The 26,347-nt window shown below is 36.5% G+C and overlaps 1 protein-coding gene across 2 annotated transcripts in view; it reads left to right on the top strand.

Annotated features, from left to right (window-relative positions):
* Positions 1-26,347, top strand: part of cps1 (carbamoyl-phosphate synthase 1, mitochondrial) — an 88,703-nt gene that overhangs the window by 9,782 nt on the left and 52,574 nt on the right. For both annotated transcript variants that reach the window (XM_041057887.1, XM_041057888.1), the window contains exons 17-28: positions 58-202; positions 956-1,166; positions 1,287-1,485; positions 1,597-1,773; positions 3,806-3,924; positions 8,579-8,720; positions 9,348-9,413; positions 9,662-9,725; positions 10,213-10,394; positions 12,595-12,789; positions 14,548-14,615; positions 17,196-17,271. In XM_041057887.1, the coding sequence (XP_040913821.1) occupies positions 58-202; positions 956-1,166; positions 1,287-1,485; positions 1,597-1,773; positions 3,806-3,924; positions 8,579-8,720; positions 9,348-9,413; positions 9,662-9,725; positions 10,213-10,394; positions 12,595-12,789; positions 14,548-14,615; positions 17,196-17,271 (1,644 nt within the window). The remainder of the gene's footprint in view (positions 1-57; positions 203-955; positions 1,167-1,286; positions 1,486-1,596; positions 1,774-3,805; positions 3,925-8,578; positions 8,721-9,347; positions 9,414-9,661; positions 9,726-10,212; positions 10,395-12,594; positions 12,790-14,547; positions 14,616-17,195; positions 17,272-26,347) is intronic.

Raw genomic sequence — 26,347 nt, 5'->3', positions numbered from 1 at the left:
ACACATAGCATCTAATTATATTCTGAATATTATTATAATATTCTGTTCATATTGTAGGCTCTGGCCATGAGCAGTCAGATCCTAGTGGAGAAATCTTTGCTTGGCTGGAAGGAGGTGGAATATGAGGTGGTGAGAGACGTGGCTGATAACTGTGTCACCGTCTGCAACATGGAGAACTTCGACCCACTGGGCATTCACACAGGTACCAAGCATACATTACATACTACTTACTAATGTGTTCAGACTACTACTTCTACTACTACTAGTTTTGTGGTTTGTTACCTGTGCTGTTTTTTGTTCTGGTGTGTTCAATTCACTTCCGTTTGCTTTTTGTTTTCCGTTGTCCTGAGCTTTGACCAAACTTACTGTGTACCTGGCAAAATGATACCGATGTTTTGGACGGCTGTTGTCCATGTCTTGTTTCTTTGTCTTGTTCCTGCAGATCAAGAAAAGCACTGAAAATCAATACTTGAGCAGCAAACTTAAACCTTTGGGCTTAGTTCAATTCTCATAGCCAACATCCACAGCTTGTGCAGACTGAGACACTTGAAGTTCACCTAAGATTAAAGGTGGTTTGAGTGCTCCTTACAGAGTCCACAGAATAAGCAGACAAGTGTGTTGTTTATCTGAAATGCAGTTCTTTCTGGCCCCAGAGCCTCTCCTTTAGAATCCAATAGATGAAAACTTTCCACAACAACTTTTACAGTTTGCCAGTATAATAATTATTTTGTTATGCAGGTGTTTGTTTCTGATTTTAAGTTAGGTGACACAGTCCTTGAAGTTGTTGATTGTTTTTCTTTATATACAGTTCAATGTTGGAAAGAAAAGGAAATAACATTTTAGGTAGGAGATGTACAATGAAATGCTTTACATAGGATGTTGGCTCTCCTCAGTTTTTAATCCAAATGGGAAACAAACTTTTCTTTCTCTATACCTTGCCCTTCTTCTTCTTCAGGTGACTCTATAGTAGTGGCACCAAGCCAGACATTGTCCAACGAGGAGTACCACATGCTTCGTGAGACCGCTATCAAAGTGGTCCGCCACCTTGGCATTGTAGGTGAATGCAACATTCAGTACGCCCTGCACCCATCATCATTGGAGTACTGCATCATTGAGGTTAACGCCCGGCTCTCCAGGAGTTCAGCTCTGGCATCCAAAGCCACTGGGTGAGAGAATTCATCCATATGAAGACAATGCAGAAAATGCACAATATGAACTACACAGTATGCAATTTAGCCAAGATTATTTTTTTTAGGTATTCCTGTAACTTGATCCTTGTCTCACAGGTACCCCTTGGCATTTGTAGCTGCTAAGCTGGCTCTGGGAATCCCCCTACCAGAGATCAAGAATGCTGTATCGGAGAAGACCACAGCCTGCTTCGAACCCAGTCTAGACTACATCGTCACTAAGATCCCCCGCTGGGACTTGGACCGCTTTCAGGGCATGTCCCGTGAAATAGGCAGTGCCATGAAGAGTGTTGGAGAGGTGGGGGAGGATCCACAGATAAACACTCACCCCCTCACTTATTCACTTGCTTATTCACTGTGCTCACTCATCCATATTGCACTGACTTGTATTTCCCTCCTCTGGATTCAGGTGATGGCAGTGGGCCGGACCTTTGAGGAGAGTGTGCAGAAGGCCCTGAGGATGTGTCATCCATCAGTGGATGGCTTTGTGCCCCGGCTGCCACTCAAGAAAGCCTGGGCTGAAACCCAGGACCTGCAACAGGAGCTGGCTGTGCCCTCCAGCACCCGCATCTTCTCCCTCGCCAAGGTACACTAATCTTTCATAGTGTTAATAATGAATGACACCAACTACAGTTTTCTCATTAAAATCACATTTTGAACTCTTACAGAAAAATTATCATGAAAAAAATATGAAATGCAGAGAAGAATGTTTCCCTTGCCTCCCTGCACGCTTAGTTGTGAATGCCTAATTGTGTGGAAATGCTTGTCTTTTAAATTTAGTTAAATAGATGCAGAGTAGTTACAATACATGGAAAACACACATACTTTTTGGAAATGTTCGACTGTAGGTAATAATGTGAAATTAGTTTTTAAGTTTGCCTTGTGCTTTTCCAATGTGGTGCTGTTATTCTGTATTTTTCCTCATAAAATCAAATGAAGGTGAACCAGCACTTTTATAAATGCGTTTAGTCACAGGGTCAGTCGCCATCATTGAAACACAGAGATGGTGCATGAACCATTACAAGGTGAAAACACCTACAGGTCCTGCACTTCAATATACTTTTATTACCGGCTGAGTGAAGGAAAGAACGAGGTCCGTCAGTGTCAAAACTGTTCAGACAGTGGAGACAGGTCTGTTCCCTTAAGTATGGAGCGAGATCACTGGAGGTGGTGACAGCATTAGGGACTGATGATCCACATCTTATCTTCAGGGAATCAAACACCAGCTACAGACTTGAAATTGCTTACACCTTATTAAAAAAATCTGTTCTTCCTGAAAGCTGTTGAAATTAAAAGCTCTTTTGTGATGCATGCCTGAATTCTTTTGGTTTGCCACAGAACTAAAAAAAAAAAAAAAAGAAATTGTGAGAAGAGCTAAATTCTTTCTTACCCCACCCAGATCTGCGAAATCTTTTGGTACCCTTTAGAAGTGGTAATAAATAAGTGGATTGTACTGATATTTCAAGCAGTCTGTTGTCTTCAGTTAAGAGCCCAGGTCTCTACAAGTCTGTTATCAGTTATTCATTCTATTTAAATGGAGAAAAATCCTCATTGTGCTGTTTGGTACATGGAACATGGACAAGAGAAAAAAAAGAGTTGTCTGAGGAGATAAGGAAGAAAATAATTACCAAGCATGGTCAAGGTAAAGGCTATAAGGACCATCTCCAAGCAGTGTGATGTTCCTGTGATCACAATTGCTAATGCTATTAAGAAGTTTAAGATCCATGGGATTGTAGCCAGCCTCCCTGCATGTATCTGCAAGATGAAAATTAACCCCAGATTGAACATAAAGAGAGTGTGAATGGTGGAAAAATACCATGAAACGTCAAAGTATTCATACAAGCTAACCTCCAAGATAGAGGTACAGCAGTGTTTGGTCGCACCATACGTTGGTCTCCAGGAAGACTCCCACATTTGAAAGATAAACATGAAAAAACCACACTGGAGTTTGCTAAAATGCATGTTGACAAGTCCCAGTGCTTCTGGGAGAAAGCCCTTTGGACAGATGAAACAAAATTATACCTTTTTGGTGAGTCACATCAGCTTTATGTACACAGAAGACACTAACCTCACTTTGAAACATAGAGGTTAGTTAGGTGGGTTAAGTTAGTTGTGGGGTTGCTTTGGTGCATTTGGCACAGGGTGATTTGGATCTGTGCAGGGCACAATGAAATCAGAAGATTTTCAAGGTGTTCTCAGTCACAGATCATGACTCCTCGAACAGGAGAATAACCCAAAATATACATCTAAAATCCCCCGAGAATGGATGAAAAGTGTTCTGAAGTGACGTGCTGCGAGTCCTGCTCTTAATTCAGCTGAACATCATTGGAAAGAGCGAAACCCGCAGATGGGAGAAAACTCCTATCACAACTGAGAGAACTGGAGCAGTTTGCTCAAGAAAAGTGGACTGAACTACCAGCTGAGAAGTGCAGAGGTCTCATTAAGAGCCACAAAAAGTGCCTGATTGCCTCAGAAGGGTGTGCTTGCAAAATAAGAGGTTAATAAGAGGTTATCAGAATCTGTTGAAACTTTATCGAACCCACTGGATGTGTGTTTTCAGATAAAGATAAGGATGATGAATGATAAATGTAACACTGACCTGGTTTCCTGTCTTATAGGCCCTCCACTGTGGCATGAGTGTAGATCAGATCCAACAGCTGACGGCCATAGACAAGTGGTTCCTCCACAAACTCCACAGGATAACACAGCTGGAGAAACACCTAGCAAACTACAAGAGGTAACACACACACACACACAGGTGCACACCTGGGTCAAACAAAGTAACATTCAGTTGGTTTCATCTCTCCATCCACTGATAGAGTTGCAGTCTAGTGCACTAAAGGCATGAAGACCCTAAAACCATTTTAACCCCATTGTCATATCAGCTCATATCCTGGTTTTTTGCCTGATTGAGACTTTGTTGGTTTGTAGATTACTACTGGCCTCTTTCTACAGAGAGGTTGTCCACAGCTGACGTGAATATAGTCTGACCAAAAGCTTCAGTGAAATTTTGTTTTTTTGTTTTAAATAAATCAGTTCAGTCTGCTCATTTATTCCCTTTCAGAAGATAATTTGTGTCTCACAAGTGTAACATAAAAACACCTACAAAACAAAAACCTTGAGATATCTCTCAGCAGGATCCTAACTAACAGAGTACACAACAATCCACATAATGAATATTTCTATAATACACAAGTTATGCCCACTGTCTCACTAAATGACACCAGATTCGATTAAATATAGACATGAATAGATGTGGAAGCTCATAGCCATATTTTGTTTTTTTTAATTTTCTTCTATTCAGGACTCACATGCTTCTTAAACACTGTGTATTAGAAATGCCTCTGTCCCTCTGTTCCATGAAAACATTTAAGGTGGCGACTGTTGGAGTTAGAAATGGACAAACATGTTAAAAAGCTTTGAATTAATTAGAAAATATTCTAATTAATTAGAATGAGACGAAGCCCAGTCTCTTCACATCTTAGTTTCCTTCTTTGTTGTGGTTCACCTCCTTTCAGCTGCCTCCCTCTCTGTCTCTCTGGCCTCTGGCTCTTACCTGGACAGCTCAAATCAAAGCCACTTTGAATTTTCATAGCTCAGCCACAGGTAACCTGCTGCTTCCTTCTGACTCCGCTGTTTAATAATTAATGGCTGGCTGTCTGGTGGGCGCCCACCGCAACACACTGACACATAGAGGGCTGTTGTGGTCTCCAGTGCCTCTGGAGCAGGGGACAGGGGACATTGGGATGGGGGCACAACATTAGGCTGATGAAGCGTAGAGCTGAGTACAGGTGGGCTTCAGGCTCTGCCAATCAGCAGCCTTAATGTTTGTGTGCATAAGAGTGTTGGTTCTTTTATTGCTGTAGTTTTTACTGACAGATATTCAATATTTTATTCTTCCTTATTTGTACAAGAGTCACTTCAAATGTCTGGATTATAGTGTAGGTTAAGATCAGAGGTGATAACCTGTCAGTTCTTTGAAAGAAGCTGTACAGTCTGACAATGAATACCTCTATTTCACCAACTCTATTTTTACTTGAGTTGTCCTCACCTTTAAACATTGGCTGTTGATGGAAAATTGCTCTTTGGTCAAACAGTGAGTACTTTACTAACAAATATTATTGAATCATTTAATGATACTGTAAATGTGGGATAAGAAAATTAGGGAAAATAGGCAGATTTTCTCACCTTTGAGATTTGCTGCTCACTGTGGTTTTGCAGCCGTTGTTGGTTTTACAACAAAAGATTTAAGATTAAAGTTGTGCCATATAGTATAGTCTCTGTAGCGTGTAGTTAACAACTATAAATACAGTTTTAGTTTTTTTTAAGGATACCTGTTGGTATTCTACATCAATATTATGTTTGAACTATATTCCATATACTGACATACTGCTTTGAAATATGGTTTGATCAGACAGTCAAAAACATACACTAAACATACTCTATTGCAAAAATAGAGTATTTCCGATCTAAAAAGTAAAAAATACAAAAGTAAAAAATGGCTATATACAAATTTACACAATGATGGAGTTAAATGAATAAGATACTGTGAGAAAAAAATTAGAGTAATAAGGCAGACACTGTGGATTAGCTGACCTCAACACAAACTCAAGAAGGTTGTAAATGTGCACACAGGTCATATACTGTACAGCCTTGATCTTGAGCTTAACCACTGGTGGCTATATTTTGATGGAATCTGGTGCTTGAAACTGAAGTGTGCTCTGGCACAAAAGTGTCGGCGCAGGGATCCAATTTGGACATGTCTTTGCCATTTCTCTTTTCTTGACATGAATCATAAGAGGACAGCAATTATAGAACACACAAAAAGCCATTCCATGCAAATGCCATTCCAATAAGGTTCAAAATTAATTTAGTGACAAATTAACAAAATGCACAGTGTGAAATCACAAAAATTGGTTCTCGTCATTTTTTAAGTTCAGTTATTGTGTGCGTGTTTGTTTTTACAATTATATGAGAGACTTTTATTTTCTGTCTCTCTCTGCACACACACACCACACATTGTGTTGTTTCTGTGTGAGGGTGTATATACATAAGTTCATGGCATGCAAAGGAATTCTGTCTCGCTCTACAACTGCTTTTCCAGACAGTTTAATTGTACACAAGACAACCAAGCTCTCAGATCACATTTCTCTCCTTCCTGTGATTCTGACTCAGAACTCATGCTACTCTCTCCTTTCGTAGTTACTGGGGTTTGTTATTTCTCAGCCCAGCCATGTGCACTGGGAGTTAAAACACATTTGACATTTCCAATATTGTTATGCTACAAGGTAATAAATAATTCAGATAAGGGGCGGGGGAGGGAGAGCAAGTTGTGGTTTACCAAAAAAAAAAAGAATTCCTTCCTGTTGTCTCTACCTACGACATTATGGGAAATACGCTTGTTGCTTTCTTAGTGGGAGTTAGATGAGAAGATCAATATCAATTTCATCACCATGGATTCATCTGTTTTTTTGCCTTGGCACAAAAACAAAAATCAAAGGGAGGCCGCCAGACTCTGTCAGAATAGCCTTCCAGCAATTCCATAGCTGTCATATTTACATACTGTATCTTATATCTTTAACACAGAAAACACAAAACAAATAGCTTATGTACTTGAACTATTTCATGCCCATTTCCAGAGACCACACCAGCATCTCACGTGACCTCCTGTCCTTACCGTGATGTTGCCAGCTCTTCACACTTTCCTAACACAGAGCAAAACCCAGCTGACTTTTGAATGTGTTGGATGTTGAAGCTTGTGAGACCATATGATGCAACATGTAAACAAGAAATTTTTGAGGTTATAGTAATTACTGAAGTTAAATAATAGTTTTAAACGAAATCTTACAGTGGCAGAAGCTAGCTATTTCACCCCGCCTCTCGTCTTTGTACTAAACTAGGCTTCACATTTAATGGACTAATCTCAACATTCAGCTCATGGTGATTTAATTGATATTGCTCCTCACTGTAGAAGAGCAAACTCCCCAAATTTTCAAAAACAAAGTGTCTTTGTTAAAGACACTTTGTTAGTACCATTCTGATATCTGAATGAAAAAGAATAAAAAAAAAGCAAAAGCAAATTTTTAAGCAGATCTGCACTGCCAGTATGTTGTTGTTGCTTATTCAATAAAAAAGGAAGAAAGAGGAAAGATGTATTATTGTATTCTTACTAAAGGAATGTCAAAAGTGCAGCTTGGAAAAAAATGCACGTTTCTTCTGTTTTACAGGAATAAATCATTATCATCATAGGTCACTTCAGGTGGCATATTCCTGGTTAGGATTTCTCTGTCAGCCCTTACTCTGTCTGGTTTCATCATTCTTTGTGATATGCTCCTTAACTCCTTTACTTTATCTGAGGTGAAAAATGCTGAATAATGAAGTATAATTCAAACATTTTTTAAATCCTCTCCTCATCCTCTTCTTCTTTCTCACTGTCGTCTGTCTGCTTATCTCAGGATGTCATACACTCCCCGTCTCCCATTGTGTCTTGTCTGCCACATTTGGCACTTAGATAAAAGAGTAACCAACAAGCATAACATACCAATAAGCATTACAGACTGTATATACATTGATACTTGCACAACCAGTGAAGTACATGAAAGTACATGTCCAAAATTATTTGAAATTAAGTAGGAAATTTAGTCATGTTTTTATAGATTGTTCCTGTTGCTCCAGTTCGAAATTGCCTCTTGATACTAAACTTTATTTCTGCTACCATTTTTCTGTTTAACCTCACAGCTCGCATGAAAGTGCTATCGATTAAAATGGGTTTTAAATGGTTGCACTTGCCAACCTGGTGCTCTGGCACCTCGGCGCCTTGTTTGTCGATGTGTTATCGATCCCTCTGAGGTGAGCACTTCCCTGCTGTCCACACTGCTGGATAGGCAAGCCGGTCATGATCCACTTGCTGGATTGACCCTCCTAGTCCAGCAGACAGAAGAAAACCTTCAAAAATAAACTCACCTCTGTTTCTTTTCGTCTACCTCAGTATGCTTCTTTTTCCTCACACAGCTTGCCCGATTCAAGTCAGGCATGTAAACCTTTAAGCTTAAGAGACAGACCGATGCAGACTGGTACCAGAATGAATACAACAGTTAAATCTTGAACTTTTCTTTTGGCATAAAGCAGTGAGAGTATTTGCTCCAGTGCAAATGGTGTGAAATGCTTTTGACAGTGATCCCGATGCCTAAATTAGTCAAATACAAGGAAATCCTTTAAAAAAAGAAGCCCCCCACCAAAGTGCACATCACAGAAAATTACACCTCAATGAAAAACCTGTGAATTTATTGAGTAAAAAAATTTTAATCATAAACTGTAAAAAAAAAAAAAAAAGTATGTGGATTGTCATTTTTATCAAAACCACTGAAATTACTTATTGTCTTTTCTTACAGTGGCACAGTACCCACAGAGCTGCTGCTCAAAGCCAAGCAGGATGGCTTCTCAGACCGGCAGATTAGTCAGATTCTGGGCTCCAGTGAGAGAGTGGCCAGAGAGCTGAGGCTCACTCATGGTATCAGACCTTGGGTCAAACAGGTGAGCATGCCTGGGCTCTTTCTCGGAAACTCCAGCGTTTGACGGATAGACTGAGATTCCTCTAGATATGACGCAGTCAGTGCACTCAATAACTCAACTCAATAACTGACCTTGCTTGAACAATACTCACACACTCACAAAGAGTAGTTATAAATGTAAATGAGAGGAGTATGAAAATATATGGAGGGTCATAAGGGTGAAAGCTATCATCGACTGCCTTTTCACCTTACAAAGACGTGTTTTTTTTGTGATGGTAATTTAGATTCAGAGCTCAAAACATACATTAAATATTGTTCATATTATTTCCTGTCAGTTTTCCTTGGATGTGTTTGTGCCTTGATTAAAGGTAGTAATACAGCAGTGGCAGCATTTACTAGAGGTATCAAAAGTAAATATTCTTATTATGTAAAACAGCCCCTGTCAGAGTGCTAAACTATATGTGGATTTCTCCCCATATTCACCTTGGTTTGCTCACATTTCTGCTAACTGGAACAAATGTGACAGTAATTACTGTTCAACTTTTTTATGACTTACTACTTTACTCTGTGGGGTGTGTCAGATAAAGTAACGTCTTTTACATGTGAATGAATGACCCATTTAACCTCTATTGTCTTTCCCTCTTCTCAGATTGACACCTTGGCAGCAGAGTACCCTGCTATGACCAATTACTTGTACTGTACCTATCATGGTCAGGTATGTGGTCCATGCTGACAGAGAGAAATATGCATGTTTAAGAGCCATTATTATGCATATATGCACTGGATGAAGTCCTATCCAATGACTGAAAATACAATTAGTATTAAACTAATGTTGACATTTTAATTTGCTATGAAAAAAATTGGTAATATTAATTGTAAAATGGGTGGTTTGGTCTGTGATTTATTGGTATCCGTGAGAGCGCATTCTGAACAATGATTTTGTTAATTTATCTGTGCCATCAGGAGCATGATCTGGACTTTAAAGACCAGGGAATTATGGTTCTTGGTTGTGGGCCCTACCACATTGGTGAGTCCAACAATAAGCTTTTGTTTAATTCTTATGCTGTTTATATAGTTTTAACAATGTTTTTTTTCATGCTGTTACATTTTACAATTAAAACATGAATTAGCCTGTTTTATATTTCCACAGCATGCTACACTTACTGCATGGGTTTTAGCAAGGGTTTGTACCTAGTAACTTAATTTCACTTCTGCCATTCCAACTGTAAATTTTAAACTTGCTTCATACGGTGCCTTTAATACTTTGGCAAGACTCTAATTCAGTAATGTTATCCAAGAAGATATAGGGTTAAATGGGAAAGATTTAAATAAAAAATTCTAAACATGGAAAGTTAAAAGTGAAAGAATCATTATCAGTAAAAATGTCATTTGCATGGAAAGCAAATGCATCAATTCACTACACGTCACAGTGAATAGTTGTGTAGTTGTGCGTTTCTTATGCTGAATTTGCAAACTCCAGAGTACTCAAATTAATCAGTGGTTTGATCCACCAGGGAGCAGTGTTGAGTTTGACTGGTGTGCGGTGTCCAGCATTAGAGCCTTGAGACAGATGGGCAAGAAGACGGTGGTTGTCAACCACAACCCTGAGACCGTCAGCACTGACTTTGACGAGTGTGATCGCCTTTATTTCGAAGAGCTGACCCTGGAACGCATCCTGGACATCACCCAACAAGAGGTTAGGACAGATTATGGAAATAAGCAGTTTTTCATTTGACAAAATTCAAACAAAAATATATAAAGAGCTTCTTCTTTATCACGGAAAAGAACATGTATTGTTTGATGATACAGAACTCTTCAAGTCCTTACTGAAACCAAGGACACTGGTCTAAATTTCTGGGCCTATCCTTGCAGGCATTGGGAGTGAAGCAGGGCACTCAGGTCTGGTCACCAATCTATCACAGGGTTACATCAGTGTTAATAAATAATTATATATTCATGTGTATTGAGTGAAATCTGAGTGAAATATTGCATTGTAATCAATTTAAGGCTTCACATAGGCACAGTAGTATTGATCAATGTATATATGCATGCATAAAAGAAATACATCATGTCAAGCAGGACAGAGGAAGGAAACACTGGCGGATAATATGCAAAAAAAGAATATTTACCCAATATTACAGGTACATAGATTTATTGCTCTGAGACCGGTGCACATGCATACACATAATCTCCTAATAATTCCTCTAAGTTAACCTTTCAGGGTTTTTTTTTTTTGCGTACGGCTCAAGATGGATTCTTTATTAAAAAATGTAGAAATCAAACTTTAGCAGCGTGGCTGTGACTTATTATCATTGAGTTCCCACAGAGCAGGCGTCCACCGTGCTGAGGGAAATAAAAAAACATTCCCTGCTCAGAGTGGCATGGATGAAACATAACCAACAATATCCAGAACTTCTCTGCTGATTCATTTAGGAATAAACTCAAATGTAAACTGGTGAAGTGTGCAGCTTTTTCTGCCTTATCCTCCAGGATGTTCTTGGCCATTAAAAACAGGCAAACAAAACCCTGCTCTCTGTCAAACACAAACTGGGAAAACTCTGAATTGGTCCTAATTGGGACATGTTTTATGCAGCAGTACAGGTTCACCTAAGATTTAAGAGCTTAGGTTTCTGTAGTTACAGGTGTGAGGATTTGTTCTGGCTTTTCAATCTTTAATGACCTCTCTGTAACACTCATAGCTCATGTGGTTGTGTTTGCTAAATGGATTTTGGGGGTAAATATATTCTTAGCTGGTCATTTTGCATCGCTGTGAAGCTTTTGGGTCATTTTATGAGGGTAACCGTGATGGTGGAGTTCTTTGGAAAAAGTTGACACTGTGGAAGTGTCTTCTGTAGACATTTGTAAAAGTAAGTATTTGGCAGTATGCACAGTTAGAAATAAATCATCTGAAAGTTTCCCTAGGATCACTTGAAGTCAAATTTCTAACATAATGAGCAACTGTAGAGATTATCTTTGAGTTATGTGAAACTTAAGCATACTATGATTTTTCTTATATTGAACTTTAAATAACATGATTTCACACATAATCAGATTTGATGTTAGGCCATGATATAATTATTTCTACATTACTGTCCACTGCTACCCTGTGGTGAGCCAAGGTAAGCTGTCAGGTTACAAGACATGCTGCAGATTATGAATAGCGACTAGTTCCCTGATGTTTTCTCTGCACAATATATGTTGGTTGGCGTTGTATTGTGCTTTTGCGTACTAATGTCCACTGACTTGCAGAGGAACTGTAATCCAGTTAAAGTTGTGATGGGATCAAGCGTGATTAAGTGTTTGTTTGTTCAGGGAAATAGCATTACCATCAATCCCTCTGTCAGAGCTACAGTACCCTCTTTCTTTGAATGTGTGTGTGATAAATATGGCATTAGAGCATGGAGATAAACCTTGGACAGGAACAGGAGAGCAGGTCCATGAATAATGAAGAGATACAACCTGGCATTGCCATGGAAACAGCATCCCCCTGGATCAGCTAGACAGGAAAAGGGGCTGCATTCTGTTATTAAAAGGAGCATACACAGTTGTTCACACACACACACACACACACACACACAGACACACACATGCCATATACACCATCCGTGGTGATAACTAAACCTACGGTGCCACTGAGATCAGCTGTTTTTGTTTGTCTCACGTTTTCTCTGTGTGATCAGTGGTTAGGGTCAGTGGCCAGAATGATTGGAAGTGACCTCAGATTTTCCTCTGATTTTCAAACTGGAGGTCCAAGACTTGACAGGGTATATTCCCTTCTCCTGTCTTATCTTCTCCTTCCTCTTCTTTTTGTTTTATTCTTCCTGCTGCCCTGTCTTCTTTATATCTTGCACATTCTTCTTTTTCTATCCTCTCCTCACCCCTCTTCTCCTCTCCAGGGTTGCTCTGGCAGCATTGTGTCAGTAGGAGGCCAGATCCCCAACAATCTGGCCGTCCCGTTGCACCTCAGTGGGGTGAAGATTCTTGGGACGAGCCCCCTGCAAATTGATCGGGCTGAGGAGCGCTCCATTTTCTCCAGTGTCCTAGATGACCTCGGCGTGGCGCAAGCCCCTTGGAGGGCCCTTAGTTCTCTGGTGAGAAGAAACACATAAATAATGGATAGTAGGGGCTTTAATTATATATTGTAGCACAATATTTTGTGATATGCCCTGTGACCAGATGCTAAGAGCATCTTTTCATTAGATTTCTCAGACAAGGCATATTGGTGTTACGGAGCAAGACTAGCTTTTGTGGCATGCGTCATAGTATTAGTTTTGTTCTGAGATAATTTTCCACCTAACCATGAAGCGAAGTTTTGCTGCATTTCAGAGAGTTAGCAATTCTCAAAATCCCAGAAGAATTTCTTATTATTAAAATCATCTCCTCCAAGTATTAAATTAATTGAGACTGAGTCTCCCGATGTTTGTATTTAGGTGTAAAAATTGCTTCTTTCTTTGTTTATCAATCTATACTATTTTTTATTATATATATATATATATATATATATATATATATATATATATATATATATATATATATATATATATATATATATATATAAAATATATATATATTTGTTGTGTTTTGGTTTTGACATCTTCACGTGCACCAAACACAGAGAAGATTAGATTAGATTAGATTTTATTCTACAGCCCTATGATGCCACACCTTTCCTTACAGACAAACTTTACTCATCATTTTAAGAACGTTCATCCTCATAGACGCACTGTACCTGAGTATTTAGTGCCTAATTCTTGTGTTTGGCCCTTTCAAATTGCTCCCAGCTATTACAGAATGAAGCACTGGCAAACCTCTCTGTGGAACACGTGGAGCACTGAAATATGTCTCTTCCATTACTGTTGCTCATGTATTCAGTTACCACTGAGGAGCGATTAACTGGCACACACACACAGATAAAGTTCTGTCTCTCTCCAGAGTCTACCTACATCTCCTATTTCCCTACCGATCTTGAAGAAACAGTTTGTTTTTATTGGGCCAGAATAACTCAGAAGAGCTGAGTTGCTTCTTACGTCTCTGGGAAGCTATTTTGTGTTTGTAAATGGTACTCCACCTGGTGAGTGAACAGTGGGTAATGATAGAGAGAAAAAGGCTAGTCCTGCAGAGAGTCGGAGACGAGAGAAAGAGCGATGATGATAATGATGATGAGGAGGAGGACGTACAGCATTTGTCTCACTGCTAGACTTCCACTGCTCCTACTCTTTCTTCTCTTATTCCTCATGTGAAGTGAATGGAAGAAAACAAAATCAAAAGAGAGATGAACTGAGGCCCCACTCGCTGTCTGTTGGAGCACTTACGTTCTCCCTTTTACTCTTTTGATTAGTTCTGTTTATGGCAGATATGGGAGTACACCTTTCATTCTTGAAGCCTTTTGAAATGCGTGTGGTTGAATTTGAATTGAGAATGGATAAAATGGAGCTTATTGTATGAGAGGGTTGTTACTATGAGGACGAGCACAAACACATGCCTTTGATTTGATATCAGTTTTTCCTGTCTCCTGTCTCAAGTGATTTGTTTACATTTTATGAGTTCTTTAAGAGTTACATAAAGATTGAAATACAAAGCAAAAGTCCAGTGTCCTCATTACAAATATATGTATATATATATATATATATATATATATATATATATATATATTTTTTTTTTTTTTTTCCTTTTTTTGGGCAGAGTTGCAGACTGTTTCTGTTGCTGTTGTGTTTGTTAGAATATAGAATCTTCTCTGTTTGAGCAGTCGTATATGTTACATCTTTACGTACCATTCAGCATGCGTCACCATTATTACATGGCACACTTTGTCTTTCCAACATTTGCTGTGCTTTGCTCACCTTTTACAGGAAGATGCCTTTGCATTTGCCAACCACGTGGGCTATCCCTGTCTACTCCGCCCCTCCTATGTTCTCAGGTACGTTTTAACACGTGTCAGCCAACATACAATAGGAAATGTGATTCACTATTCCCATACAAACACCTAATTTACTGAATTGCACTAAATAAGATTATCATGTCAGAGGTCTCTTAATCATGACTGTAGAAGCCAACTCACCTTAACCCCTGAGAATTTTTAGAACTGGTATAAGTAGTAGTATAAACTTCAAGGGCAATAAAATAAACAAAATTAGTTATCTTGTGCCAGATATTTAGTCAATAAAGAATGCAAACAAACACAGGGAAGAAAACAGTGCAGTTTTTGTTGGCTGAGGCATGAAGAGAAAAAAAAATAATCAATGGATTTTTTAATTGCTAATTCACATACTTATTGCTAACTGAGTAAAATACAATTTTAGTTATGATGATTAATGAACTCACCTCAGTGCTCCTTCAGTCATGCAGTGACACTTCTGTCCAGTAGGTGTCGTGATGGTACCCTGTATTTAGCAGGGCTTTGGTGTCACTGAGAATAAACCTATGTATAATGAAGTTTTAGACTTTTTATGATTTCATATGCAAGCTCTGATGTCGTTTTAAAAGGGAATCTATCTGTACTTGTTAGGCACAGTGGGAAACCCTGAGTGTTGGGCACTAGGTCACATTAAAAACTACCAAATATCAAAGCAATCTAATTCAGCAAGGGGATATCCAGCAGTATTTAATATTTCCACAGGATGTTGAACTAGCCGTAATCATACCACTAATAATGTAGAGTTTGTTATTATTCACAATTTTCAATTCCTCTGTTTATATTGACTTCTGCTGAATGCTGTTTAAGATGAAGAGCCTCTCCTCTCCTCTCCAGCATCGGTGTAGGGTGAACTCTGCCTAATCTCTCCCATCCCCAAAGCATTTTCACTCTTCTCCTCTGACATACTGGGTAATGGTTTTTGAATGTTGTGCCCAGCCTCAGTACATATGCACAAACTCACACATTTACACACCAAAGACTTTCTTCCTTGTCAAATTCATACTTCATATTTTTCTGACAGTGAAATGCGCACAAACACACATGAACCCCAAAACTCTCAAAGTGTAAAGTATTTGGCCCTAAAATATATTCACGTAATAGCTTTATGAAATTCTTATAACCTATGTCTTATTTGCATATCAAAATCCATCATTGCTTTTGGTTATGAAAACATTTTGTTTAGGAGTATAATTCCTGCGACATGTAAACCCTTCCAGACACGGCTTTACAATGATGTTTTAAACTATACTGTAGTTTAATTATTTTATATAAATGACTTTTTAAACAAGTAAAATGTCTCCCAAAATGTCATTCCATAGCAAAGCTGTCTCGTTTCTTCACTGTTTACAAGTGCTGCAAAAGCCAATGTTGGCGTGAGAGAGTAAAATGCAAATGGTTGGTAGTTCTGAGGAATTTCTCTGTGTGAAAGCATATCTATTTGGGTGAGCGGTGTATCCAATCAGACCCAAGTAATAAACATAAGCATGAAAATAACCTTACTCACTTTTACAAAAATCCATCAAGTGAATTTATTACAATCCTATTGTTTTATAATTCTCTGATATATTGAATTTGGGGATTTTTTTGGAATCAAATCAGGATGTGGTGGTGAGCAAATGTGTTAGATCACTGGGCCTCAAAATAATATTTGTTCAGACAGACGGAAGAAAATTAATGAAAGTAATTCTTGCCACGTGTGCTCCATAGCTGTTTCCCTTGAGAATAATTTTGACCACTGACTGTAAGCCACGGCAGATGTCATTCTCTGTCATACCAAAAAAATAGCAATCATCAAGTCCTATCAGGTCAGAGAAGACCATTGTTCTTATAAAAGTTCTTATAAAAGACTCCATACAGTGCTTTCTCATTTTTTTCCCTAAGTACAGACACTGGATCAAAACATAACCTTTATTTTTACTTTTAATATTTCTTCTACATGATTGGATTCATATGAGAATTCAGAGGACAGTGATGCAGGAACTACATGGCATCCATGCCAAGGATATCCATAAATGTAGATGCATATGAATTTTGTATCCCTGATATTCAAATGAAGGGTCAGTATTCATTTGAGGGTTGGACATATGTCTGCCTCTGAGCAGATATCTACATACAGCTAGGGAATAAAGCTCTGACCCGAGTCTGTAGCCTTTCTCTGTCCTGTTTCTCTCAACCCCTCCTATTTCAAACAGGAGGATAGCCTAGCGAGCAGTCTAAAATCAAAAACAACAACCACAAAAAAAACTAGCCTAAATCTGTTTTTTTTAATGACTAAGTTCTGAACTCGTTTTCAAGAGCCTGCAGTGCCTTTCGACCTAAATAGCTGTTCTTCTCTCTCTCTCTCTCTCTCTCTCTCTCTCTCTCTCTCTCTCTCTCTCTCTCTCTCTCACGCCTTATTTTGACTGTTTCCAGACCTTGTTCCCGATGGTAATAGTGATGCAACGGAGAGATAATGAGTGTTTTGAACAATCATTAGAAGCTTGTATGTTCTCCAGTTTGCTTGCTTCTCTTCCTCTCCCGTGGCCTTCTGTTTTCTCTTCCTCACACACTCACTCTCTCTCTCTCCTGCTTGCATCTCACCAGTGGCTCTGCAATGAACGTTGTGTACGGAGAAGAGGAGATGAAACGTTTCTTGGAGGAGGCCACTCAGGTGTCCCAGGTGAGATCAGTGTTAACATGCCTGCACATGTGAAAGAGGCATTTTACCAGGGCAATCTCTCCAAAGGTTTGACCTTGGCCTTTCATTTTTTCACTGCCTTGACTTATGTTGAATTAGCATGTTAGGAGGAAGGATTTCTTTCTCTTCATCACACACACACACACTGTCAGACTCTCTTTTCTGTGTTGTTCTCCCTCTGCTTTCAATTAACTACTGCTACCAGCTGGCATGTCTGTTGGCTAGTATTGTGTGCCCATATCTACCTCACTGAACACCCAGGTGGCTTGGGGGCAGCTGGCCCCTCCAAGCATGCACACACACGCATAGATGCACATGAACATATCCCACCTTTAGAGCACCAAAGCAAGCCTGTTAATGCTGGTTTGACAGGTTTAAACCAAGCGATAAGGAAATATTCTTGTTTCACATTTTATTCTTAAAAGAAATGCACACATTGAAGTCTGCAGGCAGATCAACAGTGACACATTTCTTTTGGTTTCTTTTGGCTCTGTACTCCATCACATTGGATTTCAAATGAAACAGTGATCCTCGGGTTAAATGACTGACTTTCAGCTTTCACTTGAGCAGATGAGCAGTGTAGGAATCACAGAGAATGAAAAGAAATTTGACAGATTACCATAAACTTGAAAAAGTTAATATATATATATATTTGGCGTCATCCTTTGCAGTAACTGAGTGGCTGTTTGAAGTCTACGACCCTTTAAATATCAATGGGCAGTTCCCTGAAGAAGCTTTGTCAGGCCTGTACTGCAGCTCTTTTTAGTTTTTGCTTGTTTTTTGGCTAGACTTTAACAGCAGGGCCAGCCCTATAAACCTGACAGTCTTTTGCTGACTGATGGACTGACTGAGTGAGTGATGAAGTTACATCATTGATCGGCTGGCTGAGTGTTTCAGTTTGCCCATTGGCCGTTGTTCTTTCAAAATGAATTGATACGTCCAAACGGTTTCTATTACATTATCAGGCGGAGTTTACAGTCAGAGTAGCCAACTTAGCACCTTTGTCACCTAACGATAAATCTGGTGACTTATTGGACAAACCTCGGTGGACAGCCACATCTTGTTGCTTGCAGCGCAACATGCAGATTTTTGATGTAGAGCCATGGTTCAACATGAGGTTGAGAGGTCCAGCTAGAGGCCAGGGTGGTATGAAGGGGGAGCTCAGATCAGGTTTTTTTTTATGCATCTGCTTGGATCTGAGCAGAAAAGATTTTTCTGCAAAACTTGAAATTGAAAGGACAATGTGAAAACAATTCAACAATGTGAAACTGGTCTCTTCGAATAAAAATGAGGGTAACACTTTAGAATAACGATCCCTTATAAGACATTTATAAGCTATTAGTAGATATTAGTAGATACTTAACTAATCATGAACTAAACACTTATACACATTTGTAAATGATTATCAAAACGCTTATTACTCAAGTTACAAGACATAAGCTATTAGTAGATATTGAACTGTATAAACTATTTATATACATTTGTAAATGATTATAAAACCATTTATAACTAAAGTTGTACAACATATATGATTTAGACATTTTTAAAAATGCTGTGTCAACATTGTACATGATTTATTCATCAGCAACTAATTTTCAATATGATCAACCTTATTAGTAAATTATTGGTGAAATAAGGTAGATGTGTTAAAAAACCTACTGTACCACCATTTGTTAATTCATGTTTAACAGATGATTTGTTAGGTATTCATAAAAAAATCTATAAATGATTTGCAGATGTTATTATGTCCCTTAATCTAAAGTGAAGACTATTCATTATTTACAAATGTCTGTTAATGTTAATAAATGATTTGTGGACCTTTTACTCACCTCTTCTGAACAATCTGGCTTTAATAAATACAGAGACGAAGCAATTACTAACTTGTCCTTTCATGTTGAAACAAATGATTTGTTAGTTATTCATAAAACATCTATAAATCATTTGCAGATGTTCTTATGTCCCTTAATCTAAAGTGAACCATATTCATCATTAACAAATGTCTAATAATGCTTGCTAAAGATTTGTAGACTTTTTCATCACATGTAATAAATGTTGTAGACAACTTTGGGATCCATCCTTCCTTGTGAAATCAGTGACAGAATTAGGAGTACAGAGTATAAGAGTATAAAACATTTTATTAAAACAAGCACAGCAACCAATGTGCTAGTAAACAACATATAGCAATAACAATGAAATGCTTTTAAACAGCCCTTACATTCAAAACACTGTTAATACAGATTAAAAATTGTTTGTTCTGCCAAGAGGGCCTCCATCGTTTTGGTCAACTCCTCTATTTTTTTTTGGATTGTGCATCATCTTTTTCCTTGGCGTGTTTGTGCAATTTCTTGGCCGACAGCACAGCTGTGGGAGACGGTGGCGTTAGGTTACCTGAAACCACACAGAAAGGAGCAGTGGCAGTTAACCAAAACTGATAGTCACTATAACATTGTGTTCTAACTTGTGATGGGAATTGGTAAAATGTTATGGATATCAAATCTATTATCAGTTCTGCTTATTGATCTGATTAATGATTCCCTTACCGATTCCTGATTTATGTGAGAAAAACCTCCAAGAATCAGCCAGTTAGAATCAGACAAGAGGATGCCTGCTGACCTGATAGAAGGTCAACAGGTTGCAATATCTCAATTCATATAACTAACTGTGTTTACATGGACGTCTTTTATTTCCAATACAATTTTAATCATCATTAATCATTCTTGCAGGCTCTTGTTGTGACATACATGTTCCAGCCTCAGGATGTCTAACGGACAGCGTTTCCAGATGGGAAATGTTAAAATATTGAGGGAAAGTGTACATGAGTCATAACCAACAGCAGAAATGTGTAGTCTCTGCTGTCGCTGCCTGAGCTGGCTGAAAGGGGTGCTGCGTTCAGGGACACAATGAACATTTCTAAAGTACTAATGTAAAATATACTATCAAAGAAAGAAAATATGCATGTTAGATACTATTTTGTGACTGTGTGATGTTTAGATGTAGATTTGTTACATCTTTCCTCTGTGCTGTGGAAAAAAAAATTTAATTTTTTAATTTCCCTCAACATGGGATGGCATCAATTGATGTAAATACACGCTGTAGCTAATACAAAGTGGCACACAATGATCAAATTAACTTACATTATTGGACTTTTGAAATCACTGATCATATATAGTAAAAGACCTCAAAATATCATAAAACATATACTATAGTCGGGCTTGAAAATATGCCAAAAAAGTCATATTTTAGTAAGACCTCAAAATGTCATAAAAACATCATACGGGGGTAAGGTGTTAAAATATGCCAAAAAAGTCATATTTTAGTAAGACCTCAAAATGTCATAAAAAAGTCATACGGGGTAAGGCGTCAAAAAATTTGAAAAATCATTTTTTTGTAAGACCTCAAAATGTCATGAAAAACGTCATACGGCCGTAAGGTGTCAAAAAATGCCAAAAGAGTAATTTTTTTGGAAGACCTCAAAATGTAACGAAAAACTACATATGGCCGTAAGGCGTCAAAAAATGCCAAAAAAAAGTCATATTTTTGTAAGACCTCAAAATGTCATAAAAAACATATGGCTGTAAGGAGTCAAAAAATGCCAAAAAAAGTCATATTTTTGTAAAACCTCAAAATGTCATAAAAAAAACGTCATACGGCCATAAGGCATAAAAAAATACCAAAAAAAGTCAAAAAAAATTTTGACCTCAAAATGTCATAAAAAACGTCATAGTATAGTAAGGCGTCACAATCGGCAAAAGAAATTCATATTTTTGTATGACCTCAAAATGTCATAAAAAACGTCATAATATAGTAAGGCGTCAAAATCGGGCAAAAAAAGTCAAAATTTTTTTGGACTACAAAATGTCATAAAAAACGTCATAGTATAGTAAGGCGTCAAAATTTATTTTTACCTCAAAATGTCATAAAAAATGTAATAATATAGTAAAAAAAAAGTCCAAAAAAGTCAAACATTTTTTGGACCTCAAAATGTCATAAAAAAAACATCATAGTATAGTAAGGCGTCAAAATCGGGCAAAAAAGTCAAACTTTTGTATGACCTCAAAATGTCTTAAAAAACGTCATAGTATAGTAAGGCGTCAAAACGGCCAAAAAAAGTCAAAAATTTTTTTGACCTCAAAATGTCATAAAAAACGTCATAGTATAGTAAGGCGTATTTTTCAGGCAAAAAAAGTCAAAAATTTTTTTGACCTCAAAATGTCATAAAAAACGTCATAGTATAGTAAGGCGTCAAAATCGGCCAAAAAAAGTCAAACATTTTTTTGACCTCAAAATGTCATAAAAAACGTCATAGTATAGTAAGGTGTCAAAATCGGCCAAAAAAAGTCAAAATTTTTTTTGACCTCAAAATGTCATAAAAAACGTCATAGTATAGTAAGGTGTTTTTTTCGGGCAAAAAAAGTCAAAAATTTTTTTGACCTCAAACTGTCATAAAAAACGTCATAGTATAGTAAGCCGTTTTTTTCGGCCAAAAAAAGTCAAAAATTTTTTTGACCTGAAGATGTCATAAAAAACGTCATAGTATAGTAAGGCGTTTTTTTCGGGCAAAAAAAGTCAAAAATGTTTTTGACCTCAAAATGTCATAAAAAATGTCATAGTATAGTAAGGCGTTTTTTTTGGGCAAAAAAAGTCAAAAATTTTTTGGACCTCAAAATGTCATAAAAAACGTCATAGTATAGTAAGGCGTTTTTTTTGGGCAAAAAAAGTCAAAAAATTTTTTGACCTCAAAATGTCATAAAAAACGTCATAGTATAGTAAGGTGTCAAAATCGGCCAAAAAAAGTCAAAAATTTTTTTGGACCTCAAAATGTCATAAAAAACGTCATAGTATAGTAAGGCGTTTTTTTCGGGCAAAAAAAGTCAAAAAATTTTTTGACCTCAAACTGTCATAAAAAACGTCATAGTATAGTAAGGCGTTTTTTTCGGGCAAAAAAAGTCAAAAATTTTTTTGACCTCAAAATGTCATAAAAAACGTCATAGTATAGTAAGGCGTTTTTTTCGGGCAAAAAAAGTCAAAAAATTCTTTTTTGACCTCAAAATGTCATAAAAAACGTCATAGTATAGTAAGCCGTTTTTTTTTCGGCCAAAAAAAGTCAAAAATTTTTTTGACCTGAAGATGTCATAAAAAACGTCATAGTATAGTAAGGCGTTTTTTTCGGGCAAAAAAAGTCAAAAATGTTTTTGACCTCAAAATGTCATAAAAAATGTCATAGTATAGTAAGGCGTTTTTTTGGGCAAAAAAAGTCAAAAATTTTTTTGACCTCAAAATGTCATAAAAAACGTCATAGTATAGTAAGGCGTCAAAATCGGCCAAAAAAAGTCAAAAAATTTTTTGACCTCAAAATGTCATAAAAAACGTCATAGTATAGTAAGGCGTTTTTTTCGGGCAAAAAAAGTCAAAAATGTTTTTGACCTCAAAATGTCATAAAAAAGGTCATAGTATAGTAAGGCTTTTTTTTGGGCAAAAAAAGTCAAAAAATTTTTTGACCTCAAAATGTCATAAAAAACGTCATAGTATAGTAAGGCGTTTTTTTTGGGCAAAAAAAGTCAAAAAATTTTTTGACCTCAAAATGTCATAAAAAACGTCATAGTATAGTAAGGTGTCAAAATCGGCCAAAAAAAGTCAAAAATTTTTTTGGACCTCAAAATGTCATAAAAAACGTCATAGTATAGTAAGGCGTTTTTTTTGGGCAAAAAAAGTCAAAAAATTTTTTGACCTCAAAATGTCATAAAAAACGTCATAGTATAGTAAGGTGTCAAAATCGGCCAAAAAAAGTCAAAAATTTTTTTGGACCTCAAAATGTCATAAAAAACGTCATAGTATAGTAAGGCGTTTTTTTCGGGCAAAAAAAGTCAAAAATGTTTTTGACCTCAAAATGTCATAAAAAACGTCATAGTATAGTAAGGCGTTTTTTTTGGGCAAAAAAAGTCAAAAAATTTTTTGACCTCAAAATGTCATAAAAAACGTCATAGTATAGTAAGGTGTCAAAATCGGCCAAAAAAAGTCAAAAATTTTTTTGGACCTCAAAATGTCATAAAAAACGTCATAGTATAGTAAGGCGTTTTTTTCGGGCAAAAAAAGTCAAAAAATTTTTTGACCTCAAACTGTCATAAAAAACGTCATAGTATAGTAAGGCGTTTTTTTTCGGGCAAAAAAAGTCAAAAAATTTTTTGACCTCAAAATGTCATAAAAAACGTCATAGTATAGTAAGGCGTCAAAATCGGCCAAAAAAAGTCAAAAATTTTTTTGGACCTCAAAATGTCATAAAAAACGTCATAGTATAGTAAGGCGTTTTTTTCGGGCAAAAAAAGTCAAAAAATTTTTTGACCTCAAACTGTCATAAAAAACGTCATAGTATAGTAAGGCGTTTTTTTTTGGGCAAAAAAAGTCAAAAATTTTTTTGACCTCAAAATGTCATAAAAAACGTCATAGTATAGTAAGGCGTCAAAATCGGCCAAAAAAAGTCTAAATTTTTTTTGGCCTCAAAATGTCATAAAAAACGTCATAGTATAGTAAGGCGTTTTTTTTCGGGCAAAAAAAGTCAAAAAATTTTTTGACCTCAAAATGTCATAAAAAACGTCATAGTATAGTAAGGCTTTTTTTTCGGGCAAAAAAAGCAAATTTTTTTTGACCTCAAAATGTCATAAAAAACGTCAGTGTAGTAAGGCGTTTTTTTCGGGCAAAAAAGTCAAATTTTTTTTTGACCTCAAAATGTCATAAAAAACGTCATAGTATAGTAAGGCGTTTTTTTTGGGCAAAAAAAGTCAAAAAATTTTTTGACCTCAAAATGTCATAAAAAACGTCATAGTATAGTATGGCGTTTTTTTTCGGCCAAAAAAAGTCAAAAATTTTTTGGACCTCAAAATGTCATAAAAAACGTCATAGTATAGTAAGGCTTTTTTTTCGGGCAAAAAAATTCAAAAATTTTTTGGACCTCAAAATGTCATAAAAAACGTCATAGTATAGTAAGGCGTTTTTTTTCGGCCAAAAAAAGTCAAAAATTTTTTTGGCCTCAAAATGTCATAAAAAACGTCATAGTATAGTAAGGCGTTTTTTTTCGGCCAAAAAAAGTCAAAAAAATTTTTGACCTCAATATGTCATAAAAAACGTCATAGTATAGTAAGGCGTTTTTTTCGGCCAAAAAAAGTCAAAAATTTTTTGACCTCAAAATGTCATAAAAAACGTCATAGTATAGTAAGGCGTTTTTTTCGGCCAAAAAAAGTCAAAAAATTTTTGGACCTCAAAATGTCATAAAAAACGTCATAGTATAGTAAGGCGTCAAAATCGGCCAAAAAAAGTCAAAAATTTTTTTGACCTCAAAATGTCATAAAAAACGTCATAGTATAGTAAGGCGTCAAAATCGGCCAAAAAAAGTCAAAAATTTTTTGGACCTCAAAATGTCATAAAAAACGTCATAGTATAGTAAGGCGTCAAAATCGGCCAAAAAAAGTCAAAAATTTTTTGGACCTCATAATGTCATAAAAAACTTCATAGTATAGTAAGGCGTTTTTTTCGGTCAAAAAAAGTCAAAAATTTTTTGGACCTCAAAATGTCATAAAAAACGTCATAGTATAGTAAGGCGTTTTTTTCGGGCAAAAAAAGTCAAAAAATTTTTTGACCTCAAAATGTCATAAAAAACGTCATAGTATAGTAAGGCGTTTTTTTCGGCCAAAAAAAGTCAAAATTTTTTTTGACCTCAAAATGTCATAAAAAACGTCATAGTATAGTAAGGCGTTTTTTTCGGGCAAAAAAAGTCAAAAATTTTTTTGACCTCAAAATGTCATAAAAAACGTCATAGTATAGTAAGGCGTCAAAATCGGCCAAAAAAAGTCAAAAATTTTTTTGACCTCAAAATGTCATAAAAAACGTCATAGTATAGTAAGGCGTTTTTTTCGGCCAAAAAAAGTCAAAAATTTTTTGGACCTCAAAATGTCATAAAAAACGTCATAGTATAGTAAGGCGTTTTTTTCGGCCAAAAAAAGTCAAAAATTTTTTGGACCTCAAAATGTCATAAAAAACGTCATAGTATAGTAAGGCGTTTTTTTCGGCCAAAAAAAGTCAAAAAAATTTTTGACCTCAATATGTCATAAAAAACGTCATAGTATAGTAAGGCGTTTTTTTCGGCCAAAAAAAGTCAAAAATTTTTTGGACCTCAAAATGTCATAAAAAACGTCATAGTATAGTAAGGCGTTTTTTTCGGGCAAAAAAAGTCAAAAAATTTTTTGACCTCAAAATGTCATAAAAAACGTCATAGTATAGTAAGGCGTTTTTTTCGGGCAAAAAAAGTCAAAAAAATTTTTTTTGACCTCAAAATGTCATAAAAAACGTCATAGTATAGTAAGGCGTCAAAATCGGCCAAAAAAAGTCAAAAATTTTTTGACCTCAAAATGTCATAAAAAACGTCATAGTATAGTAAGGCGTCAAAATCGGCCAAAAAAAGTCAAAAATTTTTTTGACCTCAAAATGTCATAAAAAACGTCATAGTATAGTAAGGCGTTTTTTTCGGCCAAAAAAAGTCAAAAATTTTTTGGACCTCAAAATGTCATAAAAAACGTCATAGTATAGTAAGGCGTCAAAATCGGCCAAAAAAAGTCAAAAATTTTTTTGACCTCAAAATGTCATAAAAAACGTCATAGTATAGTAAGGCGTTTTTTTCGGCCAAAAAAAGTCAAAAATTTTTTGGACCTCAAAATGTCATAAAAAACGTCATAGTATAGTAAGGCGTCAAAATCGGCCAAAAAAAGTCAAAAATTTTTTTTACCTCAAAATGTCATAAAAAACGTCATAGTATAGTAAGGCGTTTTTTTCGGCCAAAAAAAGTCAAAAAAATTTTTGACCTCAAAATGTCATAAAAAACGCCATAGTATAGTAAGGCGTTTTTTTTGGGTAAAAAAAGTCAATTTTTTTTTTGACCTCAAAATGTCATAAATAACGCCATAGTATAGTAAGGCGTTTTTTTCGGGCAAAAAAAGTCAAAAATTTTTTGGACCTCAAAATGTCATAAAAAACGTCATAGTATAGTAAGGCGTCAAAATCGGCCAAAAAA

The sequence above is a fragment of the Toxotes jaculatrix genome, chromosome 15 (genome assembly GCF_017976425.1).
Source record: "Toxotes jaculatrix isolate fToxJac2 chromosome 15, fToxJac2.pri, whole genome shotgun sequence".
Classification (NCBI taxonomy): Eukaryota; Metazoa; Chordata; class Actinopteri; family Toxotidae; genus Toxotes; species Toxotes jaculatrix.
This window is presented reverse-complemented; position numbering and strand designations above follow the sequence as displayed.